Below are 21,397 nucleotides of genomic sequence, written 5' to 3' on the forward strand. Positions count from 1 at the left end.
ATGGGAGAGATTGACTCTGAACCTGTGGGCAAAGATCAATGCAATTAAAATGGTTCTTTTGCCAAAAATCTTGTATGTTATTCAGTCCATCCCGTTGTTGTTGTATAAGAAGCAGTTACTTAAGATTGAGAAACTTTTTTCTTCTTTCTTGTGGGGTTCTGGTAAGAGGCATCGGATTCCGAAATACATGCTAGTACAAAAAGTTGAAGATGGAGGTTTTGGATTCCCTGATTTGATGAAATACTATAAAGCGTTTGTACTTAAAAAAAGCTCATATTACTTTAGGGATAGAGTGGTGAATGAACCAATTTGGTTGCGTATGGAAAGGGGCGTTTGTGCTCCTTTTGACTTGAGATCCATATATAGTATGTATAAATTGCTGATTAAGAGATTGAAGTTGCGCCCGGTTGTGGCTACTAGACAAGTAATTGGGGAGTGGTTTCGGGATAATGATATGAGTTATGGATTCAGTAGAGATGCTTCTATATGGTACAATGCTGCTTTGCAGATTGATAATAAATGTTTGAGTTGGCTTAGTTGGATTAATAAGGGTATCCTGAAATTGGCAGATGTATTGGATGGGGATAGGTTGTTGAGTTTTGAGGCATTAGTGAATAGGTATGGTTTGAGGCGAAGTGAATTGAATAGATACATGGCTTTTGAAAATTTGATAACTTGTAGATTGGTTTTGGCTGATGGTTCTATTGGAAATAAACTGGAGATTGCTACCTTATTGGAAGGTCCGGAATATGGAGTGCGTACTTATATGCAATTTATGCCTATTAATGAGAAACTTCGGGAGGCATGGTCTAGATTAAGAAATATTTGGTCTGATGATGTCCTGGATGAGATTTCTGAGTTGGATTGGAAATACATTCTAAAGGTTAATTTGCACTTGGGTCCTGATATGGGCTTACGGTTAATTCGACAAAAAATTATTGGGACGGTGTATTGGACACCTGTTAGGATGTTTAGATTGGGGCTCCGACTGGATGATTTGTGTTTGAGTTGTAACAGGGATAGAGGTACTTTAGTGCATTTACTGTGGGATTGCCCGAGAGTGCTGGAGTTTTGGACGGCAGTGATTGATAGAATTGATTTGATTTTTGATGTGGTTTTGCGGAGGTCGGCAGTGAATGTCATCTTACTTTCCCGTAAAGATAGGAGTGGTCGAATTGCGAGACATTCTTGCTGGATTGATAGGGCCATTATGGTGGCTATTAAGTCAATACTCAGGGTTTGGAAATCAAGGAAGAAACCTAATGTTGATGAGTGGCTGACAGAATTACATGTGTTGGCACAGTATGACAAGGTTTCATTCCATAATAAAGATAAGGATGAAGATTATTTGAGATTGTGGGGTCCTTTTATGGCCTTGTATGGCTGATGGAGAGATGGCATTGTTTTGGCGGTAATGGTATTCGAGGTGTGGGGTTCCCTTTTTTTTTTCTCTTGTCTTGTGTGGTTGTGGTTCTTTTTGATGGTTATGTTTCACTATGGTTGGTTCTCTGCTTGAAATGAACTGTTTAAGATACTCTTGTCAGTTTGTACATTTCATGCTTATACTGTCTGTGAAACATTGTTTCTCTTATTATTGTTGTTTATGAGAAAACTAATAAAGTGTTGTCAAAGAGTATCTACTAGCTTTGTGTTGATTCTGGGAAAGTATATTTGATTGTTACATATATTGCCCTTTTTAAAGAATGCTTATTTAAAAACTGCTGTTAAATAAATAACTATTTATAACCAAAAAACCTTGAGTGTAAGTGTTAGTTGGTAACTTGCATTTGCAAATTTCATTGCTACAGCTCTACAGCTCAAATCTACCCCTCTTGAGATAAGCCTACCTGCTCAGTCACACTACCAACTTGTGTAGTAAAGGCCTATACCAAAAGGTGGGTTAACTAATACCAAGAGGATAAGTGTTGTGTAGTCTCACACATGGTTACTACATCAATTCTTGCCTAACAAAACATATCTCGTCCGAAGACGACCTCTTGGAAGTTGTGGTCGAAGGGGATTTCGAAGGGGGCCTACTGAGGACGTGTCCCCCCCCCCTCTTCCTCTCCTTCAGGGCGTTTCCGGTCACGGAACGAAAGGAATCGCAGTGATTGTATAGACCTTTTCGACCCACAATCCGCACACCTTTTGAATCCCGTTTTAGGAGTTGACATTTCAAGTAAACTGCTACTACATCGTAGAAATGAACCGTCGAAGCATGATGTGCATGCAAGAAAACTGAACTGGAGTACCAGGCGCGCGGTGCGTGCTATATATACACAGACGTTGACAGCATTCTGTAGAGCGGAGGAGACCGCTGAGACGCATGAGATCAATGACACGACGACACACATCGCCCGTTTGCTTTGAAAACATTTCCAAAACAGCTAACGCTAGATGGGATATATTAAAGATAAGGAATACATTGGAGGACATAATCCATTTGAATGTTATTTGCTATACACTTGAAACACAAGCATAGGCTATGTTGCTGCACTTACATGTAAACAAAATACTTTTACAAATGGTGGCATACATACACACCCAAGCCTGGGATCTACTATATCACTCATCTGCAGGAGCGGGATGCTTTAATTACTGTTCCTCTTATGCACAGGGATACTGAAGCTTTGGCTCTGCTGTTACACTAACCTGTATCCAAGGGACTCCATGGGGTTTGGCGCCAGTCCCATGCTCTCTGCATAGTTGCGTGACTTTGTTGCATAATTGTGAGAGTCCGCACTCCAAGGAAAGCTACCCTGTAGTCTCTGTGCACCTTCCACCTCCAGTAGCTCCTTTGGTTTCAAGCCATTGTGGTATGGTACATGGTGGTAAACATGCTTGTGATGGTACATATTCACTGCATCCAGCTTGGCACTGGATTTCGTGGTGTGCTTCCCGGGACCTGGAGTTATGGTCCCAGAGAGCCCTGACAAAAGCTTTGAGAGAGATCCATTGTCTGGCGACCGCGGTTTGGGGGAGTGGCGGCCAGTGCCTGGAGACTGGCAGCCAGGTGTCTTCATGACTCGTTGCACATGTTCATCAAGGATGGCCTCAGGGTTCTCCTCATGAGCATCCCGCAACAGCACTCCTGCATAGCCCCCTTCTGAATAGCGAGGGTTGTAATGATGCATGGCTGGACCTGGTAAGAGCTTATGGCTGACTACCGAAGGACACGACGATATATCGCCATCTTCGCCTTCTTCTTCCTGCGGAGGAACATGAAAAAACAGCATCATTGGCACATTCGAAGGATCCTTCTAAAATTGCATACCAAGTATTTGACCGACATCAATATAGTGTGAAACGTTTACAGGACACAGGTGGACAAAGTCTCCACCTACAAGGCTCATAGCCCTAGCAAACTCTAATGACAGTGAACCACTACATATCATTAAGATTGGTATACAAATAACAAGTATTAAGGCAGTTTTTGTACCACCCTCTGTTGAGCATTGTTAGGAAAGATGTTAATTTTGCTTCTTTCCTCCCATAGACATCTATGGGACACGCATTTTGCACTGTTTTGATTGCTGTCCTGACAGTTTGGAAGTAAAAAAACGCCTTATGCTTTAGTTCCGTTGCTTTGTGCTCATTTTTAGGGGGAACTGATTAGTCCCTAGGACTATCAGTATTAGGAGACTGTCTCCTTTAGTGAGTTTCCTGTATTTTTAAAGCAAAGTGTGTTTAGAATACTTTGTATTCTTCTAACGTTTTCTTTCGCAACTTTGTAGCTACAAATGCAATGTGTTCAAGATGGGCTGATGCCAACAGATATTTTTCTACTGTGTTTTTGACTATTAATGGCATTATTCTTTGAAATGCAAAGTGCAGGATTATGAATACTGTTAAGAAAGACTTCCCTAGTGGCAACTACTCCTCCATAGTTTCAATGGACCCCCAATCTTTGTGCTCTGTTTTTGAACCTTTTCTGAGTTTTTGAAGGGAAGTATAGCCTTCAGCTTTGTTAAGGGGCATGTCTTTTAAGATAGAGACAGGCCCACGTGACGGGAGCATGTGGGCCATGACGTGGGAGGTGGCAAGGGAAGTTAGTTTTCTTTTGGAAAAGGAATAAAGACGACGTCTTTATCTGTACTTGGTGTGTGTTCTTCATTTCCTCGGGCCCAAGGCCCGTAACAACTGGCGACGAGGCTATTGCCTCCTCCTCCTCCTCCTCCTCCTCCTCCTCCTCCTCCTCCTCCTCCAGCATGCGAGCAATCCCGCTGCGCATATCCAGAGTGGCTGCGTCATCAGCTGTCTTTGGCCTACGCCAGCAATGAAAGCCCTGATGCTGGGCCCTGCCTCCTCCTCCTGCTGAAGCTGTGAACACTGGTGGGACGGCGCATTTGAGAAGCGCACCGTACCCCGACTCCACGGCAATCGGCCAGCGGTTCCAGTGCCTGCCTACAAGGACCACGTGTGCACACAGGTGGGTGGCCCCCTCCCCCCACCATTCTAGACACGGCGCCATGGCTGCTCACTTACACGTGGTACAGCCCATCACCTCAGCTGGACCCAGCCAGCCCTCCCTCCTAGGGCATCCACAGTTTATCCTGCTGCTTCAGTTCCCTTGCCTGGGCCCTCACCGCACTGTGCAGGATCACACAGATGTCAATACCAGCTAACAGCCACCAGGGGCCAGTTGCCCTCCACTAACTTTGGAAAAAAATTAATAAGGCGCCAAATACACGGCCCAGTTGAGGTCATCAACTCAGTAGCATCCGAGGGCGGGTTGCCCACTACTAACGTTGAAGAGGCGCAAAGCAAGTGGCACAGGTGACGTCACATACCCAGTGGCATATCCATCGCTTGCCACCAACAGCCAACACAAGCTCGTCCCCTGGCCAAGCTGTACAACCCCAGGCGATCTACGTCCCTCCCATGAGGTCCACAGCCACTGGGTGGCGCATGCCGCCCCCGTTTTCGATGACCCTGCAAGGTGACAAGGGCCCGCAATGGGTAGAATGGTTGAAGGACTTTAATAACATTATTGCAGCGGTGGGGGGAGAAAACTCCCCGAAACTACGCGCCATGTTCTTCAATATTGCCGGCAATGAAGTCAAGTCACTAATCAAGACCATTCCGACGGCCGAACACCCGGATTTTGCATCCCTACTCACAGCCCTCAATAAGAGACGTGTTATTGAGCCCAATAGAGACTACAAACGGTACATGTTCAATCAGTGTACCCAGAGAATTGAAGAGACAGTGGACGAATTCATCACACGTCTGCGAATTAAAGGAGCCCACTGCCAGTTTCATGCCTTCTCGTTGGACGAAGCCCTATTCGCCAGCAGGTGATTGAAGGGAGCGTATCACAGACGCTCAAGAAACAACTGCTAAAAAAACCACTCACTATTGACGAGGTCAGTGAAATGGCCAGGATCTTTGAAAGAATTGACTTACAAGCAACCCAGATGGCAGGTACCACCACGTCCAAACAAGACAAAAGTGAGCTGATTGCTGCGATCCAACCCAGCAACGCAAGAGCAGGGGACAAGAGCGCTAGTGGTGGATTCCTGATGACTCCGAGGATGCAGCAGCAGTGCTACCAATTCGGGATGGCATTTCCCCATTCGGGAACATGCCCCGCACCCACCCAGAGGTGTGGGAACTGCGGCAGAGAGGGCCACTTCCAGTCCCTTTCCCCACACCGTGCATGTCGTCATCATCATCATCATCATCATCATCATCATCATCATCACAGTACAGGTCGTACAACCGGACCCCGCAGAACCAGACATTCCAGATGCGCCCATACCTGCAAGGGCCGAGGCAGTATGTGAGGGTTGTGGAGGACCACTACCCTGACAACGCCCAAGAACATGAGGCGTTTGACCAGATTCCTCGGATTCGAGATGAGTTTGATGGAACATCACCATCACGTCAAGGGTACTACTTGATGGCACCTCTCGGGTTGGAACACGAGTGACCAGTACGATCAGTACACTCAGGATGAATATGTGAACCTCATCATGGACGCGAAAGAGGCCAAAGAATCTCCCAGAATACCAGTGGAGATATGTGGCAGACAGTTCTGTTTTCTAGTTGATTCAGGGGCCACCGTGAACATCATGGGAGAGAACCAATTTCCTCAGATCCCAGACAAACCAATGTTGGCCCAGGCAACATCCAGGATCGTGCAGTGGGGAGCCGATATTCCCCTACACTCCATGGGATCCTTCAGACGCCGGCTCCTCCAAGGTGATCGATCAACGACAACTACAATTCACGTGATCCGAAGCCCGACCAAAGGAAGGTGCCTTCTAAGCTATCGGACACCGTCCCACTTGGGCCTCATTGACATTCACGTCCAGTAAGGCGACACTATTCCCTCGACAGCCCTCACAAATGAGGCAACAGAACAGATCTGCAATGTGTGGGACGGCAAGTCTACCGTACATGCCATCACGAATTCCCACTTCTATGCAAAGGACTAGGCAAGATGAAAGGTCCCCACGTCAAATTGCACATAGACGCATCTCTCCGGCCTGTCCCCCGACGAGAGTTGGGTTTCATCAGCAGGCGGCTGTGTCGGAGGAGCTTAATCAGCTCCTGGAAGATGGCATCATTGAGCCGGCCACAGGCCTGACCCCATGTCTCTCTCCACTGGTGATTGTGCCGAAGGAAGGGGATCGTTTGAGACTCTGCGTGGACTTGAGGATGGCCAACACCGCCATCCGAGTGAGCGCCACCCCGTACCACGAATCGAGGACATGATCGTTCAACTCAACAAAGCTGTCCTCTTCTCCAAGCTTGACCTCAACCAGGGGTATCATCAGATGGAGATTCATCCTGAATACTGGGGCATCACCACCTTTGCTACCCACAATGGCCTTTTCTGCTACAAGCGCCTACATTTCGGCATCTCATCGGCGGCTGAAATTTTCCACGAGGCCATCAGACAAGCATCAGGCCGGTGAGAGGGGCGCTAAATTACAGCAATGACATCATTGTGTTTGAAAAGACGCGCGAGGAGCATGACACTGCCTTGCACGCAACCTGCGTTGCTATCCAAGGAGCAGGGCTGACCCTCAATATTGACAAGTGCCGATTCAGCAAGACAAAACTGAAGTTTTTCAGACATATCTTCTCCGCTGAAGGAATAAATCCCCCACACCGCACCCCCCCCCCCCCGACCCTGACAAAGTCTTCACGATATTTCACCTTCGATAGCCAGGTCAGGCAGCTGATGTCTGATCATTTCTGGGAATGGCAGATTATTGTGCCAGATATATCCCGCACTACGCCACCATCACGGAGCCGCTAAGGCGTTTGCTACAGAAGGATGTCCCATTCGCATGGTCAATAGAGTGCCAAATGGCGTTTGTCACCATCAAACAGGCCCTAGCCGATGCCAGGAGGAGTGCCCATTTCGACCCAGACTGGCAGACTGAAATCGTGGATGCAAGTCCAGTGGGACTAGGTGCATTACTGGCACAGACAAACGAGATAGACGGCCACCCGAGACATCGTGGCCTATGCCAGCAGGGCGCTGGCCCCACCAGTGTCGGCCTACCCGCAGGCTGAGAAAGAAAGTCTGGCGGCCGTGTGGGCATGCGAACACTTCCACAACTTCATGATAGGGAAAAGGTTCACCCTCATCACGGACCATCAGGCTCTACTGTCTCTCTTTAGGAACCCCAGGACCAAGATACCCCCCAGGATTGAGCGATGGGGCATCAGGCTGAACCAAAATGGTGGTTCTACCTAGGCTTTTACATTATTTTAGCAATATTCCATACATGATACCTAAGAAGTTTTTTGTTAAGCTGAACAGTATGTGCAGGGACTTCTTGTGGCATTGTACCCGGAATAGAGAGGCATTATGGAAGTTGCAGAACTTCTACGAAAAAGGCGGTATTAAACTGCCTAATTTTGAGGCTTACTATGTAGCGGCTCAGCTGCAATATGTGGCTAAGTGGCTCTCTGATGAAGAGACCCCGGAACATAGGTTGAATGGGCGGAACTGTACTCCTTTTTACTTGCGGGAAATGATCTAGTTGGTTGGCTCGGAAATGAGGGAGCGCCCTGGAATGATGTGGTTGGGGTGGAATATGTGGCGTTGTGCTTGCCGGATGATGGGGTACCCTTTTCCGTGTGCCCCGCAGATACCGTTGGTTGCACTGGCAAAGGGAGATAAGCAGCTGAGGGTAATTATTAGGACCTATTGGGAATCAGTGGGATTGGTTACGTTGGGGGACATTTGGCAAGATGGGACTATTACGGATTTTGAAGGACTTGGGGAAGTAGCGGGATTACATATAGGCCAATATGTTACATATCATGGAATAGTGCAGAAGATTCGGAGTATGTGGCCTGAAACTATTTTGACAGAGGAACCGGATGCTACTGTTGGGGCAATATATGATATATCGAAGGGTGGGCACGAGATCTCTAGATTGTATGAGATGTTGATGACTAAGGTTGGGAAGAAACTGGTACATTTGAGATTGGAATGGGAAACGAGATGGGAGTTCCGATGGAAGATGGGATATGGGAACGTGCTCTGGGATATCACAAGAAGGTGTCCAGGAATGCCAGGTTCAAACAAATACAGCTATATATAACGCACAGGGCATATATGACCCCTCTGAGAATATCAAAGTTCCCAGGCATTGGGAGGCAGGCGTGTCCCAAGTGCAACACAGAGAACGCCGACATGATACACATGTTTTGGTCATGCCCGGTAATTGAATGCTTCTGGGGCGAAGTGGCACAAAAGCTAGCGAGGAAGGGGGTCACGCTCGTAATAGACATGGCCTGGGCCTGCTTGCTGGGAGGGTATCCCAGATCGCGAAAACTTAAACATGTTGGGAAATTGAAAGATTGGGCATATGTGCTTGCAAAACGAAGGATTGCTATGGGATGGAAGAAGTGTCATAAGCCACGAGTGGAGGTCTGGTGGAAAGACCTACAGAAATGGGCAGAGGCTGAAACAATGGTGTGGCAAGATACTAGTAACACGAGTGGGGATGAAGAAGTGGGCTCCCTCATGGCATGGAAATTATTGATAGCTGAAATGTTTGGAGTAGTATCGGATCCAACAGAATCCGAGGGCAGCAAAACCCTGCCACACGGAGCAGATATTGAACGCGAGGAACAGACAGGCTCATGAAGGGGGGTGGGACTGGGAGAGCAGTGTCTAAATTTTAAATGTGCTTAATTGAATTGTCATAAATTGTACTGCATTTTTGGTTTGTATTGTTTGGTTTGAATAAAATAATAAAAACATTTTTTTAAAAACACACTTATACTCAAGGTTTCTTGATAAAATAATTATTTATTAATTTAAACAGTCAGTATGAATAAGCCTTCTTTAGAAGGGAGCAAATATGTAATACTTAAATATTCTTCAAAATACACACTCTCAGTTTCAATAAATCAGTGGATACCCTTTGGGGATGGCACACAGACACCTCTACACCCTGTGGTGACTTCAATTGTTTAGGACACTGTGGGCATTGATATATCACTGGTACATTTAAAGCAACACTGAGTTTTGTGTCAAAAGAAAAAGGTTAGGGAAGGAAACGTTTCTCAAACAGGTAAGCGCTTCTAAACCCCCAATGCAATGTAGATTAACCCTTTCGGAGGGATTGTGTCCTCCGACGTATTCCTCATCTTAGATATCTCCTTCCAGCTCTGCTGGCCTCGGAAATTTTTTCTCTAGAGGGCGCTGCGCGTCGACGTCCTTCGAGTCGATGTCCCTCGACAGCCGCCGTATCGACGTTCGACGTCGTCCTGCCTATAAAGGCCGCGCGCAGCGTCCGTTGCTTAGTTCCGTTTTTCCGCGCTTACTCGGTGCCTCGGAATACCGTTGCTCAGTTCTTAGTCAGATTAATCCTATTTACCTCGAGTTATTCGATCCGTACTCGATGGCTTCCTCGTCGGAACCGACAACTCCTCGATCCGGCTTCAAAAAATGTTGAGATTGTGGGAAAAAGATGTCGTTGACCGATCCTCACAGAATTTGTCTGTGGTGCTTGGGAGCTGAACACCATTGTTCGGAATGCGAGGACTGTATGTCCATGACAGCTAAGGCCCTGAAGGAGCGTAGGGGGAAGCTGGAAAAAGGTAAGACTTTTAAAGCTTCTTCTTCGTCGACGAAGTCGAGACATTCGTCTCCTCGTCACCATTCGCGCTCCAGGTCTCGGAGTGGGTCTCATCACTCCTCGAGATCGAAGCACTCGAAGAGGAGACGTCGAAGATCCCCTTCTCCGTCTTCCTCTGTTTCGCCAAAAAGAATCCCTTGCCCCACGAAACATAGTTCCCGGGCTGAATGGGAGGAATTCCGAAAGAATATGATGAGCGTCTTCGAGAAAGCAGCCTCGACCCCCTCGAAGGCTGCCGAGAGCGATGCTCTGGTCGAAAGACCCGAAGGTCAAAAACGCTGCGAGTCGCAGTACCCGGCGAAAGAAACCTCTCGAGCGCTTTTCGAACCCTCGAGCAGGACTATGACCTCCAAACCTTCCTCGAAGGTTCCGTCGACGCAGGTCCCGTCGACGTCGAGGTCGATGTCTTCGACGCCGTTGTCGAGGGGACCTTCGACACACGGGTCTGTCGACTCGACACCGGCGTCGACGCCAAGAAAAGTCACGGTTACCACACATCCAGTGACTATCCCCAGGCCCTCGACGTCGATGGCTTCGATATTGTCGAGTAGAATTCCAATTCTGTCGAGGTCCTCGAGGCCTCCACCTCTGTTTTCGACGCCACGCTCGAAGCCTTCGACATCGGCGTCGACGACATCGATGCTTTCGAGGCCAATAATGACAAATTCGGCACCCTCTGCCTTGGAAATGGGATTTACTCCCTTTATGAGTTCAGAACAATTGAGAACTATATCCTCAATTTTAGAAGAGGGTGATTTGTCTGAACAAGACACATTTGAGTTACAGGGACCTGTAACCCCAGTTAGAGAGGAATTTTCCTCTGAAGAGCGCAGATTAAAGGATCTTCATGATTCTTTACATGAGGCAAGTGGGTTAGACACTTCCCCTGAGGTGGAGTTTGCTAAGCCAGACCCGGGGGAGCATGCTGAAACCCCCTACAGAGCCTTAATGGCCAGGATTACAGAGTTCATGGGGTGGTCTGCACCTTCACAATCTTTCCAACAAGATGACCTCACGGATATTCTTGACAAAGGCCCACAAGAGGATCCTGTGGTGACCTTTCATAAAGCTCTTCAGAGAAAGATCATGACAAACTGGGAAACCCCAGATGTAATACCAGCAGTAAATAAAAAACTGTCTACAAAGTACAGGGTATCTTCCACAGACCCAGAGTTTTTGTCTAAACACCCATCCCCAGAAAGTCTGGTGGTACAAGCAGCATCCTCTACCGATGTCAAGACGGCTTATCCTACAGTCCCACAGGACAGGGACGATAAAAAATATGATGCTATGGCAAAGAAAGTCTTTTCGGCATGTAGCATGGCGTTAAAGTCTGTTAATGCTACTTGCACCCTTGCTAGGTTCAGCCATACACTTTGGGAGTGTGCTTCTACAGCGGCTGACTGCATCCCGGAGGGAGAAGAAAGGGATGCGTTCCTGAATATTATACAGGACGGTAAAGACGCTATGTGCGAATCCCTCCAGACGGGCATTGATTCGGCTGACAGTATCAGCAGAGCAATGGCGGCAAGTACATCAACCAGGAGATTCGCTTGGTTGAGAAAGTCGGGTTTTGCCCCAGATGTGCAAGCCAGGCTCTTGAACATGCCATTCGATGGCTCTTCTTTGTTCGGAAAAAAGGCGGATGACAGTTTAGAGAAACTGCAAACTTCAAAAGCTGCAGCAAAATCCCTAGGAGCTGCAATCCGTCAGACTCCTTTTCGTCCCACAGGAACCTCTGCGAGGGGCAAGTCCTTTCGCTTCTACTCCGCATTCGGAAGAGGTAGAGGACGACCGGCTCAAAGGGGTCAAAGAAGAACTACCCGAGGTGGACGGGGTAGATATTCTAAAGCCGCAGCAACAGCAGGTGCCTCTTTACCATCGGCATCTGCATCAGCCGCCCCAAAACCACTCTGAGGACTCCCCTCACAGGACACCTGTAGGAGGCAGGTTGACTCAACATCTGACGATATGGCAGGCTATCACGTCAGATGCTTGGGCATTGGAAACAGTCGCCCAAGGTTACTGCCTGCCTTTCCTACGTATACCTCAGAGTCATCCACCGGGGGATCAGCTCTCAGAAAGCTCCAGAACCGCTCCTCTTGCAGGAAATTTTGGACCTGCTAGAGAAAGGTGCCATAGAACCGGTACCTGTAGCGGAGAGGAACAAGGGCTGGTACTCCCCTTACTTTCTCATTCCGAAGAAAGACGGAGGACTGAGACCCATCTTGGACTTGCGAGAATTGAACAAATTCCTCAGAAAAGACAAATTCAAGATGGTCACTCTTTCTCAGATCCTCCAGGCCCTTCAGTTCCAGGACTGGTTGGTATCTCTGGGCCTTCAGGACGCTTATTTCCATGTGCCTATCCATCTCAAACACAGGAAATACCTGAGGTTCGCAATTGGCAACTCTCACTATCAATTTCGAGTGCTGCCATTTGGGCTGACCTCCGCCCCGAGGGTCTTCACCAAGTTAATGTCGGTAGTGGCTGCAAGTCTAAGGAGGGAAGGGATTCACGTCTACCCCTACCTGGACGATTGGCTGATCAGGGCTGTTTCTCCGGAGCAAGCTCAGATCCAGCTAAATCACGTGTGCCACTTCCTTCACAGACTGGGCTCCTCCCTCAATTTAAAGAAGTCACAAATGATACCATCGCAGAGACTCCAGTTCATAGGAGTGATCCTGGATACTTCGCTGGGAAAAGCCTCGCCACCAGAGGTGAGGGCTCAAGATATTCTACAGATGGTTACCAAGTTCCAGCATGCCCAACGTCTCCCAGCCTTCGACTTTTTGAGGTTGCTAGGCCTCATGGCATCCTGCATTTTCCTTGTGCCAGAGGCTCGCCTGAGAATGAGATCCCTCCAGTGGGCACTGAGGACTCAGTGGTCACAATTCTCAGGGAGAATGACAGATCTTCTTCAGGTTCCCGGCAGGGTGGCTCGAGACCTTCAGTGGTGGGCCTGTCAGGAGAACATTCTGAAAGGAGAACAGTTTTGGCAACCCTGGCCGGAGATAACAGTAGTCACGGATGCCTCACTCACGGGGTGGGGAGCCCACGCCAACGACTTGACCATCAGCGGTCGTTGGTCTCCATCGGAGTCCAGACTACACATCAACCTGTTAGAGCTGAGAGCCATCAGATTTGCGTTGAAGGCTTTCCTGCCAGCTGTACAAGGGAAGAACGTCCTGATAATGACGGACAACACGGTGGCCATGCATTACCTCAACAAAAGAGGAGGCGTAGGATCACTACCCCTGTGCAGAGAGGCGATGCAGCTCTGGTTTTGGGCAATCCAAGAAGGAATCTCTCTATCGGCAGTTCACCTAGCCGGAGAGAAGAACTTGACAGCGGACGCTCTGAGCAGGCAGAACACAGTCTCTCACGAGTGGGAGCTAGCTCAGGAAGTCCTTCAAGAGATCTTCGCCCTTTGGGGAACCCCTCAGGTAGATCTGTTCGCCACCAGCCTAAACAGGAAATGCGACCTGTTCTGCTCAAGGGAATTTCCTCCGAGAGGAGCTCTGGGAGACGCGTTCATAGTGGACTGGGAGTTTCCGCTTCTATACGCGTTCCCACCGGTCCCTGTCATTCCTCAAATGATCAGGAGGTTGAGAAGATTCCGGCGAACCATGATCCTAATTGCCCCGGATTGGGCCAGGAGAACGTGGTACCCGGACCTTCTAGACTTGTCCATCTGCCCTCCAATTCGACTTCCACTCAGAGAGAACCTACTCTCACAGAAGGGAGGTCAGGTTCTCCATCCAGACATCAAAACCCTCAACCTTCACGCTTGGCTTCTGAACGGCTGAGGTACAAGGATTGGGACCTCCCTGATGATGTTATGGAGGTGTTGCTTTCGGCAAGGAGGCCAGCAACAAAGTCTTTATACCGCTGCCGTTGGAACAGATTTTGCAGCTGGTGTAGAGAACAGAATATCGACCCATTTTCATGTGGTACACCAATGGTTTTGTCCTTCCTACTATATTTGGCTAATTCAGGCCTTCAAGTTGGCACCATTAAGGGCTATCTCGCAGCGCTATCCATCTTTAAGCGTACTGCGGAAGAACCATCCTATTTCAAATTACCCTTGGTAATACAGTTTCTAAAGGGGTTAACCAATGTTTGTCCCCCAAGACCATTCCAAGTTCCCCTATGGGATTTAAACTTAGTACTAACTTTCCTGATGGGTACACCTTTCGAACCTCTCCATTCTTGTTCGTTAAGATTCCTTACCCTTAAAACTGTTTTATTAATAGCACTTACATCTGCTAGAAGGGTGAGCGAATTACAAGCTCTTTCTTGTAAACCCCCTCACACAATCTTTCACAAAGACCAAGTTGTCCTGCAAGTGAAGCCTAATTTCCTCCCAAAGGTGGTTTCTGAATTCCATATCACTCAGAAGATTACCCTACCATCTTTCTATCCTCCTCCTCACCCGGGGAAAGAGGAAGAGAGGTTACACAGACTAGACCCTAGGAGGGCTTTAAGTTTTTACATTAGTAGACTAGCCAGGATAAGACAGGCAGACCAGCTGTTTGTAGGTTACACAGGTCACAAGCTGGGGTTACCAATAACTAAGCAGACCATTTCCAGATGGATCATTCTAGCCATTCTGGAATGTTATAAACTGGCAGGGAAAGAGCCCCCTCAAAACCTTAGGGCTCATTCGACCAGAGGTATTGCAGCTTCATCGGCCCTCAAAAGAGGCGTGCCGGTTAAAGACATATGTGCGGCCGCTACATGGTCGTCTGTCCATACCTTTACACGTTTTTACAATCTGGATTCCTCCTCCAGTCAAGAGACTAGGTTTGGAAGGGCTGTACTGCATTCTATTCATCAATAGAAGACAGCTTGAAGTCAGTACTCCCTCCTCCGAATATAGAATACTGCTATGGGAGCCTATCTAAGATGAGGAATACGTTGGAGGACACAATCCCTTCGAAGAACAAGTTACTTCTTACCTTGTAACGTTCTTTCGACGGGATGTTCCTCCGACGTATTCCTCATCGACCCTCCCATCCATCCCCGCAGTTCTACTTCCCTTGTTGTTGCAGCTTACGCTCCTTCAGGGTGATTAGTCTAGTCCAGACAGTAATACTGTGGGCTACAAAACGGAACTGAGCAACGGACGCTGCGAGCGACCTTTATAGGCAGGATGACGTCGAACGTCGATACGGCGGCTGTCGAGAGACATCGACTCGAAGGACGTCGACGCGCAGCGCCCTCTAGAGAAAAAATTTTCCGAGGCCAGCAGAGCTGGAAGGAGATATCTAAGATGAGGAATACGTCGGAGGAACATCCTGTCGAAAGAACGTTACAAGGTAAGAAGTAACTTGTTCTTCCCAGCTATACAAGTTAAGAATGTATGACTTTTTGGAGGGACAGATCAAAACACAAAGTTACAGTTTAGAAGAGTCTTCATGGAGCCAGACAGCCAATGTCAATTGAGCAAAGTGTAGGGGAGCTGAGACTCTTCTTGAAGGTAAGTAAAAAGTCTTGCACAATGTTATAGAGAGCTTTGTAGAAAATGACATCACTGTTGGGCCACAAGCTGGGAGGCTTGAGATGGGCAAAGCTGCAAGAAACTCTGCAAAAGGCAGCCAAGGCAAGTCTCAACTGAGAGCTAGCAATGCTACACAACAAGGAGGCAAGTACCCCTTATTTCATAGTACCTTAGGTCTGAAGAAATGCTTCCAGGTGGCATCTGTTCTTGTTGAAGGTCCTGCAGATCCTTTTGTTCCTGTGCCTCAGTCGTAGGCACAAGAGGGAGGACGTCTGGGGACTCCTGCCCTACGATTCGAAGGTCGTCGGCAGCAATGGGCAGACTTTAGATCAGCAGCACTTCGTGGTTTCAGCTTCTCGCGAATAGCGCCACTGCAGTTCTCTGACACCTTCTGGGCTTTTCTTGCTTCTGGGGTCCAACACTTTGTTGAGGTGGCTCAGGCTTGGTTATTCCTGTTTCAAGGGTGTCCGGAGGATCTGCCTGGAGCTTGGGTCCGACTTAAAAAGGATGCACTCAATTCTGGTGTTCGAACACGCTGGCACTCGGTTCCTGCAGCAGCAATGGAAATAAAGCCAGCAAAGAGAGGATTTCCAGTCGAGTTCGTCTTGGGGTCGATTAGTCCCACCAACCGAACGGGAGAAGTCGTCCTTTTCAGGGCTTCTCTGGTCGAGGTGAATTCGGAGCTTTGGCACTGCAGCAGTGCTCCACCGGGAAAACCAGCAGTCCAGGAGTTGCAGCAAGCTTCTCTTCTAAATTCTTCTTCGGATGACTTCGTCCAGTGGTCAACTCTGCCTTCCTTGCAAAAGACCTCGCCTTTTATGCAAGTCTCTCCCAATCATTCGCAGCCTAGCTGTCAATCACACAGCAAGGTGGCTGTCCTCCAAGGACAGTCATCCAGCCAATCACCTTTGGGTGCATTCCCGTAACCAAGGAAACTAAGCACAGAGTTTTGGGCACCTCCCTCGCTTCCTGCCCTGCCAGACCCAGCAACAGGCACTTATTGCCAATAAGTTGTCAAAGAGGATAACCTTAAAAAGACACTATAGAGAGTCTAAAAAATGACACCCATAAAAAGAGTAAAAGATTCTGTGAGTGTGGAAAAAAGTTCCCACTCAAAGAGGTAAAAGGAAAAATAATCCACCAGTAAAGCAAAATGTTCTGGAGTTGAGTCAAGTCAGGGAAATTTGCCATTACTATGAAAACCTTACCTTTCAGGACAGCCACCCTGCTGTTTGAGTGACCGCTAGGCTGTGAATAAATTGAAGAAACCTGCTTAAAAGGCGAGGGTTTTGGGACTAGAGACAGAGCAGACCACTGCGAAGAACACCCGGCGAAGAAACCGTGAAATAAACATGCTGCATCCTCCTGGACCTTTGAATTGCCCAGTGAAGCCCTGCTGCTCTGCTGTAACTCCTTTTTCTGATCGACAAGAGAGGCTCCGGAAGGGACTACTACTTCCCTTAGGTTAGTGGGACCAACTAACCCCGAGACGAACTCCACTGGACCATCTGCCCCGACTGGCTGTACTTCTTTGCTGCTGCACAAACCGAGTGCCATGGGTCAAGAAATCCGTAGTCAAGTGCAATGTCTGCAATCCGGCGAGAAGCTCCAGGAGTCTCCCCAGGACCATCCAGAAGCAGGACGACCAGAGCTCGAGTCCCCTCACCAGATTGCAGGACTCAAGGAGTGAAGGAAGCCCAACCAGTGTCCAAGATCTGCCGTTGTGCTGTTTACCGAGTGCTGAAAAGGTGAAGTGCTGCTGATCTGAAAAGACCCTGTAGCTGCCGCCGAACTCCAAATTGCTGCTTCAGTAGTCCTCCAGACGTCCTCCCTCTTGTCCCCATGACTGAGGCCCAGGAACCCAGGATCTGCATCACTACAACCAGACAGAAACCAGCTGGACCACTCTTCTAACCAAAGGTACTGTTCTGACTTGGGGTACTTACCTCACGGTCTTTAGATTTGCTATTCTCAGTTGAGACTTGCAGTAGCTGCTTTGCTAGAGTTGATTTCAGATCTACCCTTCACAAGTGTAACAGCTTGTGACCCTACAGTGATTTTTCTTCAACAAACTCTATACCTTTGTGCAAGACTTTGTGATCTAAGAAGTGCCTCAGCTCCATAGACTGTGCTCCAATTGACTTTGGCTGTCCTGGCTCCCTGCAGACTCTTCTAGTCCACTTGACTTTGATATTTACTGTCCCACAGTCGTGATAACTTGGTTTTAAACTATTACTGCTGGGAAAGGTTTTTGTCTAGACTTCATTTGACGATTTAAGTGCTCACATGCTCTGAGAACCCGTTTAACCTTTTTCCTTCCCTTAACCTTTCCTTTCTACAAACCTCAAAATCTACAAAGAGATATACACATGCCATTACAGTCCTTTTTAGTGAAGTCACCTCAGGGTGTAGGAAGTGTGTAAAAAGCATCTCTTTGTGTTAATTCTGGAAAATTATTTGAAAGTATATTTGATTGTTACATATATTGTCCTTTTTAAAGAATGTTTTTTTTAAAATGGATGTTAAATAAATAACTATTTATTACCCCTCTTGAGATAAGCTTGGCTGCTCAGTCACACTACCAACTTGTGTAGTACAGGCCTATACCAAAAGGTGGGTTACCTAATACCAAGAGGACAAGTGTTGTTTAGTTTGTTTAGTTTATTTATTTATAGAGCGCTCCGGACCCTTAGGTAGCTTTACGCTGAACTTGCATGTTACGAAAATACAGACAGTTTATAATGGATGAACAACAATAACACAAATATTACAAAATTTGCAAATATACAACAATAAAACCTATTATTTACACAATTTCTGGATATACATAATAGAACCAACCTGTGGATCAAAGATTGAAATTCTATACATAAGAAATTTGCGTCAGATTTGCCGTGAGTAGAGTATATACAGGAAGTGAATAACAATGCAGGTTAATTGCTGTGTCTTGAATCTTGCTCATGGAGCCATACTTTGGTCTTTTTACGGAATAGGTGGAAGGATGGTTGTGATGGACAATGGGAGGGCATTCCAAGTTTTGGCCGCAAGGACAGGGAAGCTAGCCCCACCTGCTCGTTGTTGCCTGAAGCGAGGAATATTAACTCACTGCCTCATGGTAGATCTGATGGGGCGTGTAGATCTGTGGCGGGAGAAGGTGTCGGACAAGTAGGTAGGGGCTTGGTTAGAAAGGCACTTGTGAGTGAGGGACAGTGTTTTGTAAGTTATTCTTTGCTTGATGTTCAGCCAATTTAGCGAGCGTCTGGTTTCAGAGATGTGTAGATTCCTAGGGATGTTTAGCACTGCTCTAATGGCGTTATTTTGCAGAACATGCATTTTATTAAGGTTTTGTTGAGAGGTACCACGGTACAGTGCATTACAATAATCCAGCTTAGAGAGGACTAAAGCTCTAGCTAGTGTAATACAATTGGCTGAGGATAGATACTGTCGGGAAGCTGTAATAAGCTTACAAGTATAGGCGGAAGAGGAGGCCATGGGGTTAGTTTGTCTTGTTATTGTTGGTTCTGAGTCTAAGTAAATTCCTAATGTTTTCACCACATTCGCTACTTTATGTTGCTGTCAATGTTGGAGGAAGAGAATAGGGCATCCAATTTGTTCAGCTTAACAGGAGAGCCCAGGAGGAGCAGCTCTTTCTTGTCATCATTAAGACAGAGCCCATTCTTCGCCATCCAGGCCTGTATGATGAGGTAGATGTTGTTGAGTGTCCCATTATCCACAATGTAGTCACCAGTGATAGGGATGAGCATCTGGGTGTCGTCAGCGTAATTGGTGTACATGACACCCAGATAGTCAAGCTGATCAAAAAGTGGTTTGGTAAATACATTATAGAGAGAGTAGGGGACACACAAGACTCCAAAAGGGTTACTACATCAATTCTTGCCTAACAGCACATAAAAGGCCACCATATTCGAGCCTTTGGCTACTTCTACGATAAAAGGCTACAGACATGCTGTAGCCAAAAAGTAAATTGCATAACAGCCTACCCTGTATGCAATTTCTAGGATAGAAATGGCCCAAGGACAAAAAAAGTGCGCTTAAAATTCACTGCTACCCAAGTAGCCATATGGGCTACCAATGAGTTGTAGTGGTAGTTTGACTTCAGTAGAAGTTTGTGAACACAAAAAAAGTCAATCATCCAATAGTCCATAGAGAGGTTTAGAGGACTAAAATATATAAAAGTGAAATGCAAAATTGACGTTTGTCCTAACAGTTCCCTCTGCAGTCAATGGGACTTGTCCCTGCTGATCAAAGTGGTCTCACAGCTGAGATTCTCGTGCGGTGCAAGAGGTGGGGACCATCAATATACCTATGAATATGCAAATTGCGAAGAATGTACACAAAGACACTTACACAAAAGGAGCTACACAGCAGCAAGGATAGCATTAGAAAACCTGAGGTTTGCACATTGACAGCATCTTTGCCATTAAAGAAAGCTTAATATACTCACTGCTCTGACACGTTTAAGGCGCTCTTCCAACTTCTCCCCAGCCTCACGCTCCTGCAATACAACTTCCAAGCGACTGATCAGCTCTGCAGCAAACTTCTCAGGATCCACATGGATATCTTTTGGCACTCGATATGTACGCTGGAGGATAAGAAAACTGGCTTAGAATGTGAAAGAATATAGGGCACAGGTTGTCAAAAGTAAATTAAAAGGTGTAAGCAAGGCACAATATTCTACAAAAGTTGCTAGTGGCACAAAAGAGCAGGTTGCTGGTGTATAGAGAAGTAATGTCAAACCTCTGCCAGAAGATAATAATACAAGTACCCCTAGAGGCAAATGGTTGGCGTTAGGCAAGAATAGATGTATTAATCCTGGGGGACAGAGTAAAGAAATAGGGAAACACGGACTACCCCTGTCTCCTGTGTTTTGTCAAAGTATAGACCACACACTATGACTATAAAATACACAGACTCAGAACTCTTATAATTATATCAAGGAAGCATTTTGCTAGCACCCACTTATGCACAGTGGCTTAGGACAGTCCCATGAGCGCACAATACTGAGGAGGCATGGGCTGTACTGCAACATTCACCCTCGAGACCAAGGGATATTTGGCGGAGGTTCCGTAGCTATTTGTCCACCTTGACCTCAAACTCTGATTCCAAATCCGCTTCCCCCCATTCCCTCCACTAATGCCATCCTGTTGAATGTGTTTCGTAACTCCTCTCTCCGAGACACTACCTTGACCCCAACCCGCTTAATGTACACTAAACGCCAGCACTGTACTGTAAATATGCGTTGTGCAAAGGAGTATTCTGTGATTATGCTGTGATCATCTCTGTTTTGTTCGTGTGTTGTCAAGTCAAATAAACAAAGGTTTTGTTAAAAAAAAAGGAAGCATATTACTTAATTTATTGTTCAACAGTGGTTTCCTCATTATAACATTTCATGTATAAAAACAAACATAATGATCACAGTACAAAAAACATTTTTTAGGGTTAATATACACATAGACTAGCTTTCTTGATGTGCCATCTAGTCGCAAAATATAAATTCTTTTAATGGGGAGCTTTTCTCACACATTCTTTGAAATTCAAAAAAGAGGTTATTTCTCAGAATAGTTTGTCTTCAGGATGATATGTCAACGCGTTTCCGCCTGTTTTCATGGGATAAACCCCATCAGTGAGGCTTATTAGTCTAACCCTCAATATATTGTGTTATACAATATTAAAAACAAACAAAAAACAGAGCAATTGCACTGGTCAATATAGTTAAAAGAATTCCATGGGTTACAGGTGGGTCAATATATATATTGAA

General features: G+C 46.8%; 1 protein-coding gene across 2 annotated transcripts in view; it reads right to left on the reverse strand.

Annotated features, from left to right (window-relative positions):
- The window catches only part of AXIN1 (axin 1), a 486,191-nt gene that overhangs the window by 285,654 nt on the left and 179,140 nt on the right, over window positions 1-21,397 (reverse strand). For both annotated transcript variants that reach the window (XM_069646773.1, XM_069646774.1), the window contains exons 5-6: window positions 20,084-20,221; window positions 2,653-3,209 (exon numbers count right to left, since the gene is read on the reverse strand). In XM_069646773.1, coding sequence (XP_069502874.1) covers window positions 2,653-3,209; window positions 20,084-20,221 — 695 coding nt within the window. The remainder of the gene's footprint in view (window positions 1-2,652; window positions 3,210-20,083; window positions 20,222-21,397) is intronic.

This window comes from Ambystoma mexicanum, chromosome 2q (assembly GCF_040938575.1).
Source record: "Ambystoma mexicanum isolate Mex_15411 chromosome 2q, UKY_AmexF1_1, whole genome shotgun sequence".
In the NCBI taxonomy this organism is placed as follows: Eukaryota; Metazoa; Chordata; class Amphibia; order Caudata; family Ambystomatidae; genus Ambystoma; species Ambystoma mexicanum.